The sequence below is a fragment of the Amblyraja radiata genome, chromosome 29 (genome assembly GCF_010909765.2).
Source record: "Amblyraja radiata isolate CabotCenter1 chromosome 29, sAmbRad1.1.pri, whole genome shotgun sequence".
NCBI classification, from domain to species: domain Eukaryota; kingdom Metazoa; phylum Chordata; class Chondrichthyes; order Rajiformes; family Rajidae; genus Amblyraja; species Amblyraja radiata.
This window is the reverse complement of record NC_045984.1, coordinates 8,678,928-8,700,868: the sequence shown is the minus strand read 5'-3', so window position 1 is coordinate 8,700,868 and position 21,941 is coordinate 8,678,928. Positions and strand designations below refer to the sequence as shown.

General features: G+C 45.4%; 1 protein-coding gene across 2 annotated transcripts in view; it reads left to right on the top strand.

Moving 5' to 3' along the window:
* plpp2 (phospholipid phosphatase 2) overlaps positions 1-21,422 on the top strand; it is a 113,494-nt gene extending 92,072 nt beyond the window's left edge. For both annotated transcript variants that reach the window (XM_033046511.1, XM_033046510.1), the window contains exons 5-7: positions 4,708-4,765; positions 14,708-14,884; positions 19,461-21,422. In XM_033046511.1, the coding sequence (XP_032902402.1) occupies positions 4,708-4,765; positions 14,708-14,884; positions 19,461-19,601 (376 nt within the window). In that variant the 3' untranslated portion in view covers positions 19,602-21,422. The remainder of the gene's footprint in view (positions 1-4,707; positions 4,766-14,707; positions 14,885-19,460) is intronic.
* The last annotated feature ends 519 nt before the right edge of the window (positions 21,423-21,941 follow it).

Here is a 21,941-nt window from a genome sequence, read left to right as displayed (position 1 = left end):
AGTGCAAACACAGACCCGGTCCATAGAAGATCATAGTTGGTGAGGCTACCGTTGTAAAGCTTTCAAGAGTCTGCTGGTTGCTGTTCTTGAACCTGGTGGTCACAGTTTACATGCTCCTGTATCATGATGGGAGTGGTGCGTGGGGTCAGGGTGTTATGGGTCTTTGATGATACTGGCTGTCTTTTTGAGGCAGGGCTTCTTCCTCTTGATCCCTTCCATGGTGGGGAGGCGAGTCCCTGTGATGGACCGGGCAGAGTCCACACTCTCTCTGAGGTTAGTTTAGTTTGGGGACACAGCACAGAAACAGATCCTTTGGCCCACCGAGTCTGCGCCGAACAGTGATCCCCGCACACGAGCACGATCCTGGGGACAATTTACAATTTTCACCGAAGTCAATTAATTTACAAACCTGTACGTCTTTGTAGTTTGGGAGGAAAGCGGAGCACCTGAAGACAACCCACACACTGACCGGGAGAATGAACAAACTCCGTACCGACAGCACCTGCAGTCAGGATCGAATCTGTGTCTTGAGCATTGTAAGGCAGCAGCTCTACCACTATGCCACCATGCTGCCCTAACGCTCTACACACTCCGAAGGCTCCAGGTTCTCCCGAACCGGTGTCTGTTATTAACATTTGAGTAAACCAAGAAGAGCAAACTTGTGATATGATTTGTGACAGCCATCAGTGCTTCTGAGAGACCGGCACAAGTGTCCATTCTGGAGAAGCTCGCTGACGAAGTCTAGGGCCACAGCTTAGCCACTGCCACCCACTCCACTCCTGCTGCCCACCATGTCCCTGGTCTGTCGGATAGTGCTGGTGTACAGAGGTGCGGGCTGAAGGGCCTGTTTCCATGCTATATCTCCAAGTCCCAGTGGAGAATCTTGGATCTGAAGCATTGACTTTCTCCCTGCAGAAACGGCTTTTCCTGAACAGTAGCACTTTTATTTTTGTGCTATATAAGGTCTAAAAGTCACTGACTGAACATTGGGGTACTGTCTAAAAGCCTGGCTCCAATATCTGAATATAAAGTACAGCTCTAAAGTAAACATTGAGGCATAAAGTAAACATGATGCCTTTCGTTCTTCAGAGACCCCTCTGAGCCACGAGCACGAACAGAGAACATTAATTGGTTAATAGACCACTGAAGCGTTTGGCTTTTAACCCACCAGGATTTCCTATGAGTGCCAATCCAAGCAACAAAACCCTGGAGCAGAACCTAGCATTGTGTTTTCTTTGGTTGCCTCTGGAGGCTTTCTTGGATTGTATGGAGAACAGCAAATTCTTCCATCTTTGGCACTGACCTACGGGAACTGTTTGGACTTGATGCCAATGGGAAAATGATTTGGGGAAACTTTTTAAGTTTTTTGTCAACATTTTGCTGACTGTGGCAGAACACACACCTCTCTCTATAGGACAGGACAGGGCAGGTTTTGATGGATATGGGCCAAACGCCGGAAGGTGGGGCTGGTGTAGATGGGACATCTTGGTTAGTGTGGGCAAGTTGGGCCGAAGGGCCTATTTCCACATTGTATGACCATGACTCAATATTTAGTCATAAACAGGACGACAGTGAAACTAATACGCGACTGGAGGGACAGAGCGAGAGGGGATGCAAGGGTTACTCTATGACTCTCTGTTGTTAGCATGCAGGTGGTATTGTCATCTGTGGATGTGAGTGCTTCTTCTCTTCCCTTTTTCAGCCACTGGGTAGCCTTTTCTTCCCCCACCTGACTTGTGCCAAACCTTAATGTCGTCATCATGAACACCGTGGCCATTTGCCTTCAGCATGATGAAAAGACCAAGGCAATGTTGCTTCATTACTCCAGATGTTTAATGTTTTTTACCTTGACAGCCAGGGCCTTGCTCCAAGCATGAACTCACCAACTGCTCCTTCCAGGCCATCGTTCAAAGGCCTTGGTGATAGAGCCTGTCAATCTCCTTCTCCCAAGTTCTTGGTTCCTGTAACTCTTTGTGACTAAGCTGCTACTCTTGAACAGTGCAAAGCCATGAAGCCACTCTTCAAGAACTAGGCCTCTGCCTCTGACTACCTCAGTGTTGAAAGCAGGGGAAGAATTCAGAGAGTCATACACCATGGAAACAGGCCCTTCGACCCATCTTGCCTGCACCGACCAACAAGTCCCATCTACACTAGTCACACCTGCCTGAATTTGGCCCATACCCCTCAAAACCTGTCCCATCCATGTACCTGTCTAATTGTTGCTTATACGTTGCAGTAGTCCCTGCCTCAACTCACTCCTCTGGCAGCTCATTCCAAACCCCCACCAAACTTTTTGTGGAAAAAATTATCCTCAGTTTTCTATTAAATCTTTCCCCCTTCACCTTAAACCTATGTCCTCTGGTTCTCTATAAAATTACCCTTCATCCTCATGCACTCCAAGGAATAGAGTCCCTGCCTACGCAACCTCTCCCTATAGCTCAGTCCCTTGAGTTCTGGCAATATCCTCATAAATCTTCTTAGTCCTTAATCTTAGGCCATTAGTGCAACCATAGTCCACACAAGTTCATAGTTGAGGTTGGTGTAGTCGTGTCCAAAAGCCTGAATGTTGTTGGGAAGAAGATGTTGTGAATCTGGCAGTCACAGTTTCAGACTCTGATACCTTCTTCCAGATGGCAGAAGTTCTATAGAGTGGCCAGGGTAGTATAGGTCTTTGATGATATTAGCTGTTTTTTTGAGGCCTCTTTGATGGTATAGGTCTCTTTGATGGTGAGAGGTCAGCACTCGTGATGGACCAAACAGTATCGACCACTCTCTGCAACTTCCTTCTTTGCTGGGTGTTCGAGTTGCCGAACCAGGCTATTACGCAACCAGTCAGGGTATGCTCTCTACCCTTCAGTTGTCGAGGTTTTGGGCTTTTTGCAGTAGTACTGGTGCAAGGAATGCTAAAGGTCATTTGCCTCAATCTAATGACTTCTTATCTTTTTAAAATTCCTTTGGAAGAATGTTCCTTATAGGGTGAGCAATATGGGTGTGGTAGTAGAGCATTTACATAAAACCAGTAGTCAATATTGGGCTATTATCCAGAGCCATACTTTTAAGAAATTAAATCAATCTGGTATAACAGTATAAAAGTTTGGGGATGGCACAGTGGCGCAGTGGTAGAGTTGCTGCCTTACAGCGCCAGAGACCCGGATTCGATCCTGACTACAGGTGCTGTCTATATGGCGTTTGTACGCTCTCTCCGTGAGCACTTGGGTTTTCCCCGGGTTCTCCGGTTTCTTCCCACACTCCAAAGTCATACAGGTTTTTTTAAGTTAATTGGCTTCAGTAAAAATTGTAAATTATCCTGAATGTGTAGAATAGTGTTCATGTGCTGAGTGACCACTGGTGAGTGCGGACTCGGTGGGCCGAGGGGCCATTTATCCGAGCTGTGTCTTTAAACTAAACTGAAATAACCATCACACTACTGGATTGTGGCTATTAACCTATCTGATTCATTCATTTTAATCAAGGAAGGAAATTGGATGCTTTCCCCATTTTAGGTTGTATGTGACACCAGAGACATAATAGTCAGGTTGACTAAAAACTGTCCTTTGAAATGACTGAAGCCACTCACTTCAAGGATATTTTGGGTTGGGTTGTAACTAATCTCCTTATTAGCAGCGCCTGCATCCTGTGAATCAATCGAGGTTCACAGAGCAAGAGGCAGGGTGGGAGGAGGTGCTGTTTTTACTTCAGGTAGCGCTTGAGAAGATAATATCAGAATTAATGTTTCAGGCTTGTTGACCATTCATTAGAACGGAGAGAAGTTGGAGACAAAACGTGTTTTAAATTGTTATGACTTCTTGGTACATATTTGTCACATGTACCGTGGGGGGGGGGGGGGGGGGGGGGGGATACAGTGAGATTGTTTTTGTACACAGTTCAGTACAAGTCTCACTATACATAAGCACTTAGATACATCTTGGATAAGCATCTCAGATACAGTACAAGTATATGGCAGTCGAACACTGAGACAGTGAAAAGAGTCGCCTGTTTTTGGCGCCATTTTCAAGTCCCTGTTCGCAAGTGCAGGGTTCTTGACCTGACCATGAAGGCCCGTTGTCCTGGCGAAGTTGCAGAGAAATGGGGAAGAAAGGTGGACCATAAAACCTTTGATGATGGGGCGGAGGGTTGGAGTAAGAGGACTGACACACAGAAGTGGTGGTGCTGCCTGAAAGAGGGCCTCAGAGGCGACTCTAATTGTAAAGAGGTTGAACTTCAGGTTTGGGTTGCTATTCCTTTTCCTTTTGGATGTCACAAGGAACTGCAGATGCTGGGATTTTGAGCAAAACACAAAGTGCTGGAGTATGATGACACCGACCAGCTAACACATGTCCACTAGCTCTATCCCACATGCTAGGGGCAATGCACAGAAGCCGACTAACCTGCAAACCTGCATGTTTTGCATTGTGGGAGGAAACCAGAGCACCCGGGGAAAACTCACACAGTCACAGGGATAACGTACAAACTCCGTACAGACAGACGTATCATAGTCAGGATCGAACCTGGGCCTCTGGTGCTGTAAGGCAGCAACTCTATTGCTGAGCCACCGTGCCACTCCCTTGCATTAATCTGTTGGTTTGTAACAGTAATTTTGAGATTGCCTTGTGATAATAATTCTTGAGCTGTTCTACACTTCGGCTGATCCGCACAGTGTTGATGCTTCATGCTTTCTTCAGCTGTCTAACTTTGAATATTTTGCAGGTTATCATTTTATTCTGGGCACTCGTCATTTGGAATGTACTGCATGGTGTTTCTTTCGGTGAGTACCAGTGACATCCACAGTGACTATGTGATCTGTAGTTTGCTTTCTGCTATGAATGGGGAGTGATGGTGCATTTAGTTAAAAACACATTCTGTATTTTGTTGAAATATTTGTGTGAGAATATTTTGGGCACCATATCTGAGGAAGGATGTGCTGGCTCTGGAGAGGGTCCAGAGGGGGTTTACAGGAATGATCCCAGGAATGAGTGCGTTAACCTAGGATGAGCGTTTGTCAGCACGGGGCCTGTAATCACTGGAGGTTAGAAGAATGGGGGGGGGGGGGGAGGGGGGGGACACCTAATTGAAACAGAAAAGAATAGTGAAAGGCTTGGATAGAGTGGATGTGGAGAGGATGTTTCCACTAGTGGGAGTGTCCAGGGCTAGAGGTCATAGGCTCAGATGTTCTTTTAGGAAGAAGATGAGGAGACATTTCTTTAGTCAGGGGGTGGTGAATCTGTGGAATACTTTGCCACAGAAGGATGTGGAGGCCAAGTCAGTGAATATTTTAAAGGCAGAGATGGATAGATTCTTGATTAGTACAGGTGTCAGAGGTTATGGAGAGAAGGCAGTAGAATGGGGTAAGGAGGGGGAGATTGATCAACCATGATTGAATGGCGGAGTAGACATGATGGGCCGAATGGCCTAATTCTACTCCCATCACCTATGACCTTATGACATAATATGCGGATTTAAGGACAAATATTCGACCTCCTTATTTGGAGTACAGTCCACCACTGATTTTACGGTAACTGGTAGTGCAGGACCTCCTTTAATCCGGACAAAATTAAGAGAGCACATTTGAAATCCCCCCCCCCCCCCCCCCCCCGGAAGTTACCCCGAAAATGTGGCGCCCAGGCCACGTGAGGCGGCCGATCCCGAACTCATCGGGACTCCCACGGGCGATCGGCGGGTCGAATTTGCCCCTGCGGCCAGGGCTCCATTTTCTCAAGCAATTAGAGAGAGGGGGGGGGGGGGGGGGGGCAACAAATGCTGGCCTTGCAGCAACGTTCACATCTTGAAAATTGAATGACAGTAAACTCTACTTCCACAAAGTACATTGGGTGGTGGGGTGAGGGCGGGGTGAGGGGGGGGTGGGTGAGGAGAGGGAATATTCCTCTTGAGCTGCTTGGACTGAATGTGCAGTGCAATAACATGTTTCTGAAAATTTGATTAGCTTGGATGCAGCTGAATTTCTGTAGTAGAGTGTCAGGGGGGAGTTCAAAGTTTCGCTTTGTGGCCTTGATCAGCACAGCGGCTCCAGGGGGAGGAAATGTGATCCTGTGTTTTGAAGTTTGAATATCGCAGGAATAAAGTATTCAACAAGCCATGTCCTGTGGGCGGATTAGTTTTATGAGAACTCCCTCTAGTGACGGCTCGATAAATAAGCAACTTTAAAGTTCTTGAAATATAGAGTTACGGAGAGATATGGCACAAAACAGGCTGTTCGGCCCACTGTGTCCCAAGCCAACCATCAATTGACTATCTATACTAATACCTGTCGATTTCTGTGCCTTGGTGAATTGGGAAGTACCAGATACTTAAATGTTTCATGTAGCATCGAACAGTACAGCATAGGAACAGGCCCTTCAGCCCATAGTTTGCCAAACATGATGCCCAGACCATCTCTTGACCTGCACATATTAGATATCCCTCCATTCCCTGCATATCCATATTAGATATCCCTCCATTCCCTGCCAGTCCAAAAGCCTCTTAAATGCCACTATCGTATGCGTCTGAACTGCCATCCTTGACAGTGCATTACAGGCATCTATAACTCCCAGTGTGTAAAATAAAAATTGCCCCGCACATCCCCTTTAAACTTTCCCCCTCTCACCTTCAAGCTATGCCCTCTAGTATTTGATTTTTCCATCCTGGGAAAAAGGTTCTGGATGTCTACCCTATCTATGCCTCTCGTAATTTTATATACTTCTATCAGGTCTCCCCACAATCTTCAGCGTTCCAGAGAAAACAATCCAAGTCTGTCCAACTTTTCCCAGTAGCTAATACCCACTAATCCTGGCCTAATCCTGAACTTCTGGTAAAACATCTCTGCACCCTTTCCAAAGTCTCCACATCCTTCCTGTAATGGGGTGACCAGAACTGTACACAATATTCCAAATATGGCCTAAGGAAAGTCCTATTAATATTGTAAGAGTAGTTGGTTTCACCAGCCTCTCAGGCAGTGCACTCCAACTTCCAACTACTCTCTGATCTCCGAGACCCCTTACTCTGAACTCATGCTCTATAGTTTTAGACACCTCTGGTCTGAGCAAAGGTTTTCTCTCATCCACACTATCTACACTCCTCATAATCTTTCACTACTATCTGCACCTCTTCCTACCCCCCCCCCCCCCCCCCCCCCCCCCCCCCCCCCCCCCCCACCCCCCACACCTGCCCTTCTCCACTCCAATCAAATCAAACCAATCAGTCTCTCCTTGTATCTGAAATGCTCCATCCCAGGCAACATCAAGGTTCTCCCCTCCGTACCCGTAGACAGGATCGAACATGGGTTCTGCATTGTAAGGCAGCAACTGTGCCAATGTGCCGCCCCCTTACTCCACCCATCTGGCAATCACCCCGCCTTGCTCTTCACTTACTCCACCCATCTGGCAATCACCCCGCCTTGCTCTTCACTTACTCCACCCATCTGCCACAACCCCCTTACCTGTATCCACCTATCACTCGCCAACCTTTGTCCAGCGCCACCCCCCAGTCTTATCCTGCTTCCCCCGTCCCCCCTCCCCCCATTCCAATCAATCTGAAGAAGGGTCCTGACCTGAAATAACATCAGTCCATTCACTCCCAAAATAATAGAAAGTATATGGTGTTTGTACTTTTATATAAAGAAACAACCGCACAGTGGCGTAGCGGTAGAGTTGCTGCCTTGCAGTGCCAGAGACCCGGGTTCAATCCTGACTATGGGTGTTGTCGGTACAGAGTTTGTTCGTTCTCCCTGTGACCGAGTGGGTTTCTTCCGGGTGCTCCGGTTTCCTCCCACACTCCGAAGATGTACAGGTTTGTAGATTAATTGTCTTCTGCAAAAATGTAAGTGTGTATAGGGTAGTGTGTATAGGGTAGTGCGAATGCCCTGATGTATATAGGGTAGTGCTAGTGTACAGAATGATAGCTGGTCGGTGCGAACTCGGTGGGCTGAAGGGCCACGCTGCATCTCTGAAGTCCAAAGTAAAGTCTAGACTAGTAGTTGAAATCTTAATTTTCAACATTTTGAAGAATGATGCATTTGAAATATTGCTCACTGAGCATAAAACACATTAGTTTTGAGTGCAAATGATTTTTGTTGATAGTTTAAAATGTGTTGGAACACCACTGTGGAGGGTGGGAGGGAGAGTTTTATCCCACGTAGGTTTAAAACAGCAACCAACAATTCTACCCCACCACGTCTCACAATGGTTGGCTTCTGCTGAATAATATCCCTCTGTGAATTTGGTTCCATTAACATAGAGCTTTACTTTTTTTTTTCTGTTGCGTTTAGTACAAATGCATAAATCACATCTACTGGCAATGTAAAATCCCTAGCTTTTCACAACACATTTTTACCCAAGGTAGGTAGTTGATGGAAAGCCAGCAAATCCAGAATACATGTGGCCAACAACAGATTTCAGTGTAGTCAGAAGATTTTTTTTTCTTACTTTCGACTTTACTTCAGAGATACAGTGTGGAAACGGGCCCCTCAGCCCCTCAGCCCCTACTAGCTCTATCCTACACTCTAGGGGCAATATAAGATTAATCCAGGAAGATAGCGCTGAGGTAAAGGATCAGTGACATTATTGATTCAATGGGAAACTTTGGGCTCAATGCAGCTGCGTGGGGATTGAGAACGAGGGTAGCAGGAGATATGCTGACTACGTATGCGGGTGACTGTGACACAGTGGCGCAGCGGGTAGAGCTGCTGCCTCACTGCGCAGGAGACCCGGGTTTGATCCTGAGCTCCGGTGTTGTACGTGTGGAGTTTGCATGTGTCGTATGTGTACTCTTCATAAGTGATAGGAGCAGAATCAGGCTATTCGGCCCATCAAGATGCACAGAGTCTCTTGCCCAGAGTCAGGGAATTGAGGAACAGAGGACATAGGTTCTAGGTGAAGAGGAAAAGATATAATAGGAATCTGATGTGGACAAAAAATGCTGGAGAAACTCAGCAGGTGAGGCAGCATCTATGGAGAAAAGGAGTAGGTGACATTTCGGAGCGAGAACCTTCTTCTTGAGTCTGAAGAAGGGTCTCGACCTGAAACGTCACCTACTCCTTTTCTCCATAGATGCTGCCTCACCCGCTGAGTTTCTCCAGCATTTTTTGTCTACTTTTGATTTTTCCAGCATCTGCAGTTCCTTCTTAAACATAGGAATCTGAGGGGTAACTTTTTCACACAAAGGGTGGTGGGAGTATGGATCAAGCTGCCAGAGGAGGTAGTTGAGGCTGGGACTATGCCAACGTTTAAGAAACAGTTAGACATGTACATGGATAGAACAAGTTTGGAGGGATATGGAGGAAGCGCAGGCAGATGGGACTCATGTAGCTGGGACATGTTGGCCGGTGTGGGCAAGTTTAGCTGAAGGGCTCAATTTCCAACCCTGTTTCACTCTATGGCTCTATGACTCTAAGTCTACTCCACCATTCCATCATGGCTGATCAATCCTCCCCTCTCAGGCCCATTCTCCTGCCTTCTCCAATTTCATGGTAACATTTCTTGATCTCGGAACAGTATCCGTCTTGTTCCGCCTTGGAAATGACTGGCTGGTATAGGTTGGTTGCTGCAATTAGCTTGCAGCTCCGTAGTCACTGTGCTGGAAGATGAATTATAATGGGATGTGGTCAGAAAGCAGTGCTGGAGCAACTCGATGGATCAGGCGCATTTATGGAGGGAATAGACGGATGACGTTTCCAGTCGGGTCCCTTCTTCAGGCTGATGGAGTGGTTGGAGGATGGGGGGAGGGGGTGGGGAAAGCTGGAAAAGAGAGGTGGGGGTGAGGCAAAGCCTGGCAAGTGATAGATGGAAGAGCTGAGTGAGGGACAAATGCTCAAGATGAAAATGAGACAATCGGGTCTCAGAAAAGGAAAGACAAGGAGTGCTGTCTTTCAACAACATCTCAGAAGTTCCAAACCATTGGAAATGCAGTGGATGATAAGAGTTTGCGGAGAATATTTGTCAAGTGAACCCCTCTTTTATAACAATTCCACATCGTTCCTGAACTTGGCTTTACAGTGCCCTCCATAATGTTAGGGACAAAGACCCATCATTTATTTATTTGCCTCTGTACTCCACCATTTGAGATTTGTAATAGAAAAAATCACATGTGGTTAAAGTGCATATCGTCCGATTTTAATAAAGGCCATTTTTATACATTTTTGCTTCACCATGTGAAAATTACAGCAGTGTTTGTACCTAGTCTCCCCATTTCAGGGCACCATAATGTTTGGGACACAGCAATGTCATGTAAATGAAAGTAGTCATGTTTAGTATTTTGTTGCATATCCTTTGCATGCAATGACTGCTTGAAGTCTGCGATTCAGGGACAACACCAGTTGCTGGGTGTCTTCTCTGGTGATACTCTACCAGGCCTGTATTGCAGCCATCTTTAGCTTATGCTTGTTTTGGGGGCTAATACCCTTCAGTTTTCTCTTCCGCATATAAAAGGCATGCTCAATTGGGTTCAGATCGGGTGATTGACTTGGCCACTCAAGAATTGACCATTTTTTAGCTTTGAAAAACTCCTTTGTTGCTTTTGCAGTATGTTTGGGATCATTGTCTTGCTGTAGAATGAACCGCCGGCCAATGGGTTTTGAGGCATTTGTTTGAACTTGAGCAGATAGGATGTGTCTATACACTTCAGAATGCATTATGCTACTACCATCAGCAGTTATATCATCAATGAAGTGAACCAGTACCTTCAGCAGCCATACATGCCCAGGCCATAACACCCCCACCACTGTGTTTCACAGATGAGGTGGTATGCTTTGGATCTTGGGCAGTTCCTTCTCTCCTTCATACTTTGCTCTTGCCATTACTCTGAAAAGTTAATCTTCGTTTCATCTGTCCACAAGACCTTTTTCCAGAACTGTGGTTGCTCTTTTAAGTACTTCTTGGCAAATTGTAACCCGGCCATCCTATTTATGCGGCTAACCAGTGGTTTGCATCTTGCAGCGTAGCCTCTGTATTTCTGTTCATGAAGTCTTCTGCAGAGAGTGGTCATTGACAAATCCACACATGACTCCTGAAGTGTGTTTCTGATCTGTTGGACAGGTGTTTGGGGTTCATAGACAATAGGTGCAGGAGTAGGCCATTCGGCCCTTCGAGCCAGCACCGTCATTCAATGTGATCATGGCTGACCATCCCCAATCAGTACCCCGTTCCTGCCTTCACCCCATATCCCCTGACTCTGCTATCTTTAAGAGCCCTATCTAGCTCTCCCTTGAAAGTATCCAGAGAACCGGCCTTCACCGCCCTCTGAGGAAGAAAATTCCACAGACACTGTGGCCCCTGGTTCTGGACTCTTTTTCTTTATTATAGAGAGAATTCTTCTGTTATCAGTTGTAGAGGTCTTCCTTGGCCTGCCAGTCCCTTTGCGATTAGTAAGCTCACCAGTGCTCTCTTTCTTCTTAATGATGTTCCAAACAGTTGATTTTGGTAAGCCTAAGGTTTGGCTGATGAAACAGTTTTATTCTTGTTTCTCAGTCTCATAATGGCTTCTTTGACTTTCATTGGCACAACTTTGGTCATGTTGATAAACAGCAATAAAAGTTTCCAAAGGTGATGAAAAGACTGGAGGAAAGACTAGGTGCTGAGAGCTCTTTTATATCTGCATTAAGGAGGCAATTAAACACACCTGAGCAATTACAAACACCTGTGAAGCCATGTGTTCCAAACATTATGGTGCCCTGAAATGGGGGGACTATGTATAAACACAGCTGTAATTTCTACATGGTGAAACCAAAATGTATAAAAATGGCCTTTAAGAAAATCGGACAATGTGCACTTTAACAACATGTGATTTTATTTTTTACTACATATCTCAAATTGTGGGGTACAGAGGCAAATAAATAAATGATGGGTCTTTGTCCCAAACATTAAGGAGGGCACTGGATGTGAAATGTATCTGTCAAAGTAAATTGCATTGGCCTACATTTTCTTTCTTCACATTTTCATGCTGAGTAAACCTGAGGGAGGTGGGGGTTTTTTTTTTGAACAGTAGCTTTGAATAGAATATTGTATTGGGGCCAAGTTCAACATTTAGCCCTCATGTCAGTAATTTACAAATGTAGTCCACAGACTCGGGGAAACTTCACAAATTGGAAATGCTTAAAGTGTGGAGCATGTCAGTAACCAATACTTGAGATGGGCACAAGAGTGCAGGAGTGCTTTCTCCAAGTATGTGGGCTTGTGAAGAGGTCTTGTAATGACTTGTTCCAAATTCTTATGGCTGTTTACCATTGATTTCTTCCATGCTAGCCTGGCAGAGACCAACACTTCAACATGAGTGGTGCAGCTGCCTCGCCTCGCAATAGACCCGAGTTGACTTATATCCTTGGGTGCTGTCTGTGTGGAGTTCATTGGAGACTCTTGGACTATCTTTAATCAGACTTTACTGGACTTTATCTTGCACTATACGTTATTCCCTTTATCCTGCTTCTGTACACTGTGGACAGCTCGATTGTAATCATATATAGTCTTTCCGCTGACTGGATAGCATGCAACAAAAAGCTTTTCACTGTACCTCAGTACACGTGGCGATAAACTAAACTAACCTAAATCTGAGTTTGCACATTCTCCCTGTTGGATTCCTCTGGGTGCTCCGGTTTCCTCCCACATCCCAAAGATATGCAGGTTTATAGATTAATTGGCCTCTGTGAAATTTCTCCCAGCGTGTAAGGAGTGATGAGAACGTGGGATAACATAGACCAATGGTCAGCGTGGACTTGATGGGCTGAAGGGCTTGTTTCCATGCTGTATCACTAAACTAAACATGACCAACAATAGAGTAGCTCTCTCAGTCTTTCAACCATCTTCAGTGAAACAGATCCTTGGCCTCATAACAACTCCCGATGTGTGAGATCGCTTATTAGAAGTCACTGCCAGTGAAGTATTAAATTATTCACTGTCTGGTTTCAGTGTAACTTGCTTATTGTCACTTTTGATTCTGCTCTTGACAATTCTGAGGTTAACTGTTGAGTGTGAATGAGTTTGCATTTGCTCCTGTGAGGATTAACAGGGATATTTAAACCGTCGATCCTGGTTCTACTATCTGTACTGAATGGAGTACAGTACTGGGAACTGCAGGTACTGGAATCTTGAGCAAAACACAAATCGCTGGAGGAACTTACTCAGCGGGTCAGGGAGCATCTGTGGAGGGAAATTGACAGACGGGTTCAAGGGTCCTAGCCTGAAACATTTTCAGTTTTGCTCAATTGCACTATTCTTTCTCCTGAATCAAAGGGTAGTTAGCTTGTCTTGCTCCAGGATTTGAATACATTGTCGAGGGTAATATCAAGACAGTCACAGAATCTCACAAAATGTAGACAAGCCCTTCAGTCCACTTATCCATACCGTTCGAGATGCCCCATTTAAGCTGTCCCATAACTCACGTGGAAATAAGTCAAGATTTGCCTTTTTCAGATCCCAATTAACTTACAGAAACATCTGCTACTCATAATGAAGTTAAAATGGACACAAATGCCAGAGTAACTCAGCAGGTCAGGCAGCATTACTGGAGAACAAGGATAGGTGATGTTCCGGGTCGAGACCCTCCTTCAGATTCAGTAATGTGCTGAGTTACTCCAGCACTTTGTGCCCTTTCATTTATTAACCAGCATCTGCAGTTCTTAGTTCCAATAATTTTGTCCCAACTTCACACCATGTTCAATATCCCAACTAACACAACCTTGCTCTAACTGGTGTGACTAGGTTTTGCTTGTGTAATATCAGTGACTGTCCACAATATTTAGCTGCCAGTGCATTGCTTTTAATGAGTCAGTAATGTGATAGACACTACATCATTGGTCATTTATTTGACCATCTGTCATCTTGTTCATTGGGTTTAATTTTATTCATGTGGATGAGCCATTTTGAAAAGCAAGAGTCAAGAGTGTTGTATTGTCATGTGTCCCAGATAGAACAATGAAATTCTTACTTGCTGCAACACAACAGAATATGTAAACATAATACACTGTAAACAATATGATAAAGGAGAGAAAAAAAAGTTCAATGTGTGTATATATACACATGCTCACACACACACATTCACACACACACACACACTCATATATACAAGACAAGATTTTCTGGCACCTGGTGTTCCGACACCTACTTTAATCAGGACAAAATCACGAGTCACACTTGAGATCCCCTCCCCCCCCCGAGACATTTATTGTCACATGCACCAATTGGTACAGTGATATTTGGGGTCACCATACAGCCATATGAATAAAAAAAGAATACAACACACGATCGACTTTAACATAAACATCTCCACACAGCGGAATCAAAGTTTCCCACTGTGAGGGAAGGCACCAAAGTTCAGTCATCCTCCTCTTAAAATGTGGTGCCTAGGCCGGGTGAGGCAGCCGAACTCAACCTCATCGGGATTTCCGCGCCGATTGGCGGGTTGAATTTGTCCTCTGCGGCCGGGGCTCTGGAACTCCGGCCCAGCTGGAGCCGACAGATCCGTTCCCATTGCCGACTTCCAAGTGGGATTTTGCGAGCAGGTATCTCGAACCCTCGGTACCATCCAGTACCGTTGGACTGCTGGAGCCCATGACCTCTGTCCGGCAAAACAGATAATACAGAAAGGCTCTGGAACTAAGGAAGCTGGAAAATCAGTGGTGGGCCTGAGTTTAACTAATTTTTCTTGATTATTTCTGCAGAGAAGATAATGAAGCTTTGATGACACCTTTTCTATTCTCTCTTCCTCACCCCCTCGCCTTCTCCAGCTGTACATGCAGGTGCGTTTGAAGGGAAAATGGGCCCGGCTTTTACGGCCAACCATTCAGTTCTTTCTACTGGCCTTTGCTGTATACGTGGGCTACACACGAGTCTCTGATTACAGACACCACTGGAGCGATGTACTGGCTGGATTCCTCCAAGGAGCCATTGTGGCAATTTTAATTGTGAGTATTGAAGGCAGAATTAATCCGTTGGTGTTATTGTTGTCTTGCATGGTCTGCCACGCTGTGGAATTCTCTCCCACTGAAGGCCGTGGAGGCCAATTCACGATGTATTCAAGAGAGAGTCAGATAAAGCTCTTGGGGCTAACGGAATCAAGGGATATGGGGGAAAAGCAGGAACAGGGTACTGATTCTGGATGATTAGCCAGCATCTTATTGAATGACTCGAAGGGCTGAATGGCCTCCTCCTGCACCTACTTTCTGTTTCTATGGTCCTTGCACTCCCCGCACTTCAGCAAAACCAATGGAAAACGGTCAAGTCAAAACCAAGTCAATGGATATTTGTAAGGTGGAGATTGAAAGATTCTAGATTAGTACGGGTGTCAGGGGTTATGGGAAGAAGGCAGAAGAATGAGGATGCGAGGGAAAGGTAGACCAGCCACGATTGAATGGCGGAGTGCACTTGATCGGACGAATGGCCTGATTCTGCACCCACAACTTACAGTATGAATTTATGAACATATGAAAACACCAATTGCTGGCTGAAGTCGGCATCTGTGGAGGGAATGTTTCAGGTCGAGACCTTTCTTCAGACGGATGATCTATTCTCTATTTCCTTTCCAGGGAATTTTGTGTACCAGCATCTGCAGTTCCTTGTTTTTACATTGCATACATGGAGGTCTTTTCTATTTCCTTTTGAAACAGAATGGGAATTGACAAAGAAAGATCAGCCCAGTACAGCAATCCCCTGTTTAACGTTATACCTGCATAGAGCCGCTTTGGTCTAATGCTCTTTTAGTTTGGAGCCATATTTTTACAACAAAAAAAATCCATATATTTGGTCAAAATATGCAAATTCGAACAACCCGCTGAGATTGACTATCTTTGTTTATGTTCATGTAGCCAATGATAAAGCATCACACGTGCGTTCACATGTTAGTGGTTTCCTCTCAGTTCCATTAGTTCTAGCTCTAAGGTGACTACAATGTACACAAGTTCCGGTTGTGTCGCAGAATCTATTCTCTATACTATTGTCCCCCAACGTGACTGGGAAACGGCCTGCACCTTCAAGCGCATCTAAAGTGCTGAGGAAAAAGAAGGGTCTCGACCCGAGACGTCACCTATTCCTTCGCTCCATAGATGCTGCCTCACCCGCCGAGTTTCTCTGGCATTTTTGTCTACCACCGAGGAAAAGCATCACATTGGATGTAAAACCTCAAGTGTTTTCGCCAATTGGAAGCTGGTGAGTGTCTCGTGGATGTGGGCAAATCTTTGTGGGAAAAAATACACAAAAAGGGCCCTATAAAATGAAACATAAACTGCTGGAGGAACTCAGAAGGTCAGGCAGCATCTGCGGAGGGAATGGGCAAATGACATTTCAGGTCAGGACCCTTCTTCAGACTCATTTTACCACAGGAGTCGATGGGTTTGTAGTGGATGGCTAGTACAGGTGTCAGAGGTTATGGGGAGAAGACAGGAGAATGGGGTTAGGATGGAGAGATAGATCAGCCATGATTGAATGACAGAGTATACTTGATGGGCCGAATGGCCTAATTCTACTCCTATCCCTTATGACCTTTGGGATGAGTGGAATATAGAAACGAGGAACTGCAGAAGCTGGCTTACAGAAAAAAGACACCACGTGCTGGAGTAACTCGGCAGGTCAGGCATCATCTCTGGAGAACTCTGTTTCGGGTCAGGACCTTTTCATTCAGAATGATTGTGGTGAATGGAGGGGAGGGGGGGGGGGGGTGAAAACTGGAAGAGTAATGGGTGCAGGACAATGCTTGGCAGCTGAGACTGAGATGGCTCTGAAGCATTCACAGTCAGCAGAGATTGGTTTGACATGTTCAAAGCAGGCTGTAACTTGCACCACGTCCGTATCTCTGGTGAAGCTTTAAGGGCAGACACGCAAGCAGCCATGGAATTTCCCCAGAGTATCAGAGCATTCATTGAGTGTGGCAACTACCCTCGGCAGCCAATGTTCAACGTTGATGAAGCAGACCCCTTGGGTGGCACAGTATCATATCTGGTGGAGCTGCTGCCTCACAGCACCAGAGACCTGTGTTTGATCCTCATCTTGGCAGTTGCCTGTGTGGGGTTTGCACGTTCTCTCTTTGACCTCATGGGTTTCATAGAAACATAAAAAATAGGTGCAGGAGTAGGCCATTTGGCCCTTTGAGCCATTCAATGTGATCACGGCTGATCATCCACAATCTGTACTCCGTTCCTGCCTTCTCCCCATATCCCTTGATTCTGCTAGCCCCAAATGCTCTATCTAACTCTCTTTTGAATGCATCCAGTGAATCGGCCTCCATTGCCTTCTGGGGCAGAGAATTTCACAAATTCACAACTCTCTGGGTGAAGAAGTTTTTCCTCATCTCAGTCCTAAATAGCCTGCCCCTTATTCTTAAACTGTGACCCCTGGTTCTGGACTCCCCCAACATCGGGAATATTTTTCCTATTTCACCTGATCTTACCCTCTTATCGCTTCTTGAACTTTCCGTCCCATTAATTTGGTTGTTTTTTGTAATTTTCCTGTACTCTCTTTCCCTTTTAACTTCATCCCTATACTTCCAATTTGTCGACCCCTCCCCCCACTATTTAGTTTAAACCCACCTGTGTAGTACTAGCAAACCTGCCTGCCAGAATGTTGGTCCCTCTCCAGTTAAGGTGCAACCGTCCCTTTTGTACAGGTCACCCCTACCCCAGACGATATCCCAGTGGTCTATAAATCGAAATCCCTGCCCCCTGCACCAGCTCCTCAGCCACACGTTCAGGTCCCCTATCTCCCTGTTCCTGCCTTCACCAGCATGAGGTACTGGATGCAAACCAGAGATAACCACCCTGGAGGTTCTGCTTTTCAGCCTTCTTCCAAACTCTCTAAACTCACGTTGCAGAACCTCCTTCCTCTTCTTCCCGATGTCGTTTGTGCCTCTCGCCTCCTCTACTTTTGAGCGTAGTCTCCTCGCCTCAGCCTCCTCGCCGAAGTCTCTTGAGCCAAAGACTCTTGAGCCACAGGCTCTTGAGCCCCAGGCTCTTGAGCCAAAGACTCGCATTTTACTCACTAAGGCACTTCATCTCAACAAGGCCGCTCCGCTACAGCTGCACTTATTTTTTATCTGCTGCCTAATCAACTACTTTAGGGCTAATTTGTAAATTACTCGAACCTGGCCTTTGGCGCTCTGTTTAAATCTTCCATTTAATTCTCTTTTAATTCTTCTGGGTGCTCCGGTTTCCTCCCACATCCCAAAGACATGTGGGTTGTAGGTTTATTGGCCTCTGTAAATTATTCCTCGTGTGCAGGGAGTGGATGAGAAAGTGGGATTACATAGAACGAGTGTGAACAGGTGATCGATGGTCAGCGTGGACTCGGTGGGTTGAAGGGCCTGTTTCTATGCCGTATTTCTAAACTAACTAAACAAAATTGCGGGCACTTATAATACATTTGTCACTGTGGAAGTGTTGTCCTTATCTAGACCAATTTAGACCATATATTCCCAATTTGCCCTAAACCATTCTCATCCTCAAACATTTTTCCAATGTTCCCGGAAAAGACAGAATGGTCTCTGCCAACTAGCATTCTCCAAGTCATTCCGTGATACAATAGCTGAGAACGTCTCTCAAATGTCTCTCTTCCCCAACAACATGAGCATCATGTGATGACCATCCTAGAATAACCAAAGTCTAGAACACAGGAAATTTATGTTTCCCATACAATTCGTGACTGATTTGACTTCTGAAGCAAGATTAGCCGAGGAAATCTTGGGCATTGCCTCATTTAGCTTATAGACTTGAAATGACATTAAATTCTTCGGCAATTTTCCAACATTGTCTTGCAATTTCATACTCGGGTTGAGCTATGATTCTTGTCTGGAACACAAAGTGCTGGAGTAACTCAGCCGGTCAGGAAGCATCTCTGGAAGACATGGCCAGGTGCTATTATGGGTCGGGACCCTTCTTCAGACTTCCTATCCATGTTCTCCAGGGATGGTGCCTGACCTGAGTTACTCCAACACTTTGTGTTTTTCTTTATAAACCAGTATCTGCCGTTCCTTGCTTCATAATGTCATAAGTGATAGGAGTAGAATTAGGCCATTCGGCCCATCAAGTCTACTCCGCCATTCAATCATGGCTGATTTATCTCTCCCTCCTAACCCATTCTCAGCCTACTCCACATAACCTCTAACACATGTACTAATCAAGAATCTATCTATCTCTGCCGTAAGAATATCCACTGACAGCCTTCTGTGGCAAAGAATTCCACAGATTCACCAGCCAGTCCTCGCGAGATGCTTCCTGACCCATTAAGGTACTCCAACGGTTTGTGTTTTTTTTTTATAAACCAGCATCTGCGGTTCCTTGTTTCTCCGTGTCCTCCAGGGATGCTAAGGGATGCTTAGACCCACTAAGTTACTCCAGCATTTTGTATTCGACCCAAGATTCCACCATCTGCAGTTCCTTGTGTCTCTTTTAGTCCTCCTGCCTGTTAGTCCATATTTGTTCACTTGGTTTAAACCTGGGGTCTAGTTGATGCTAACCAAGAACTTGCTGAATGATGTATGTCTTTGCTTGGCAGGTCCGCTATGTTTCAGATTTCTACAAAAGTAGGCCTGAGAATTTGGAGCATTCAGAGGGTTCTGAGCCAGAGAGAAAACCCAACATTCCCTTGACTGAAACGGAGCCGATGAATCACTATGGCACGGGACACGTTCCCTGATTCACCAGCGGAAAACCATTCTTCCCACCCCCTGACATCAACTCTGTGGTTTTCCATCAAGCATCAAAGGATGAATTCCTTCCTCTTATATCGTTCAAACTTTGTTCTGTTTGCTGTGTGTTGACACTCAAAGACTTGCTGGCTCTCTTGTGTGAAAGGACCTCTGGCTTGCTTATCCGTGCTTGAGTTACTGAGGTTAGATACCAATAGGTTTGCATTGTGCAGGTGAAGCGCCTTGCTAAATCTCTCACAGCTTGCCAACAATAACAGTGTATATTTGCCTCCTCTCCTGTCTTTATAACTCCCCCACCCTCCCCCCTAAAGATATCAACTCCATGTTACTGTCAAAAGAGTTTTGTACCGTTTATGTAGATCCATAGGAGAATCCCATGCATTCCCTTGGTGTCAGGCGCAAGGTCCTGAATGCAAGAAGCTGGTTCAGGCTGGAGCCATATCTACAAATGTTCGTGGACCACCCTATCCTCTTTCCATGATCCCTCTGCTCTTTATATCACCTCTGCGGAGAGCTTGGGGGTGAGATTAGCAACTTCTCCGCACTTGGGACGGCAACTTGGCTTCAGAGTATTCAGAATTCTTCTGTTATCATTTTTTCCAATGCACATTGAAATATCTTTCTCCCCCCCATTCACCATGACACTTCCTCCTGGGGTTCAGTAGGGGAATGCCCCCTGTGATTTTGGTCTTGACTAAATTAGCTAATCTCATTTTGGGCAGTGTCTGTGTACAATGATTCAACTCACTGATTCAGAGTATCTGATTGCAATCTGGATGTTTGTATGCCCGGTATTAGCCTCTACAATCAGTTTCTCCCCTATCCACCCTTCCCTCACAAGCAGATACTCAATCACATCCATCAAGATTTATTTTGGGATAGAGCTTGATAAAGCAGGAGCCATGCTTGGTATAACTCACTAGACATCCTCTCCATTGAAAGTTTAAAAGGCGATTTTTATTTTAAATGCACTCGTTGACTTGGGTGCAGTTCTAAACAAGGTTAGTGGTGTTTGCATTTGTAACCTCTAGTCATTGCATTCCCATCTGGAAGCAGCTTTTGACACATTACATTCTTTTGCTCTGAATCTTGTACCTCCCTCCCTTTTCCCACCCCCAACTGACATAACGTCGTTGAGTCACAGAAAGCAAGAACGGAGATTAAATTTCTCCTTCTAAAGCATTGACTGACTAATCGATGTAACTGGCAGTTCAAACATAAGCAGAGATGACAGAGATGTTGAGAGATTTATTTGCTTTCTTAATCATGACAGGTTCTCACTTAAACGGTGTGCGCGTGTCTGTAAATGTCAATGCCTTTTGTAATGTTGTCAGAACCTAGAGTTTGCTCCATGCCGCCATATGTGTTACATTCAGTTCCTATGAAGCAGGTCTCTTTGATTTAGACCAAAGTTTAGATCAGCAGGATTTGCTGCAATTTTCGAACATCCGTTGCGTGAGATGCCTTTACTGTACATCTCCAACGTGCTTATGCATGTTTCTAAATATTAAGCACAGTGGCAACGGAATAACTGCTGGTATCAAATGCGATGTTGCCAGGCATTCTGACATGTATTTAGGTCATGGCTCGGTCAACGAATCACTTTACAGGATGAGACTTTACAGGATTTGAAACTCCGAAAACCAACGAAGGCTCGGAAAGCTAGCACTGTGAGAGCAAAAAACGTCCATTGAACCCCGACCAACTTGGTCCTGCACCCAAGGAGGAAAGGGAGTACGGTAGACAAAAATGCTGGAGAAACTCAGCGGGCGAGGCAGAATCTATGGAGCGAAGGAAACAGGCAACGTTTCGGGTCGAAACCCGAAGAAGGGTTTCGACCCGAAACGTTGCCTGTTTCCTTTGCTCCATAGATGCTGGCTCACCCGCTGAGTTTCTCCAGCATTATTGTCTACCTTCGATTTTCCAGCATCTGCAGTTTCTTCTTAGGAAGGAAAGGAGGTAAGCTCTGTGTTCACCTCAGTGGTGTTCCAAACTATTGGTGGACAGCATGACATTCTCACCAACTTCCCGTGCCATCCAGAATCAAAATGGTACAAAACTCCAGTCATAAGATGGTCGGTGTAACGTGGCTAGGTAAATGATGTCAAAACCATTGTCTATTTTTCCCCAACTTCGTGTGTGGCAGCATACCCTGGTCTTGAGAAACTTGCTTTTGAACTGAATCGTGAAGCATTTTTGGCCCTCTGTATATAACTACTTGTGTATTTTAGACATGGAGCTGACAAATTTGGTGAAATGGGAGATTAGCATGTTGCAAATTTTAATCAAATTCAAAGTTTATACTCCGATTAAAATTTCAGAACCTT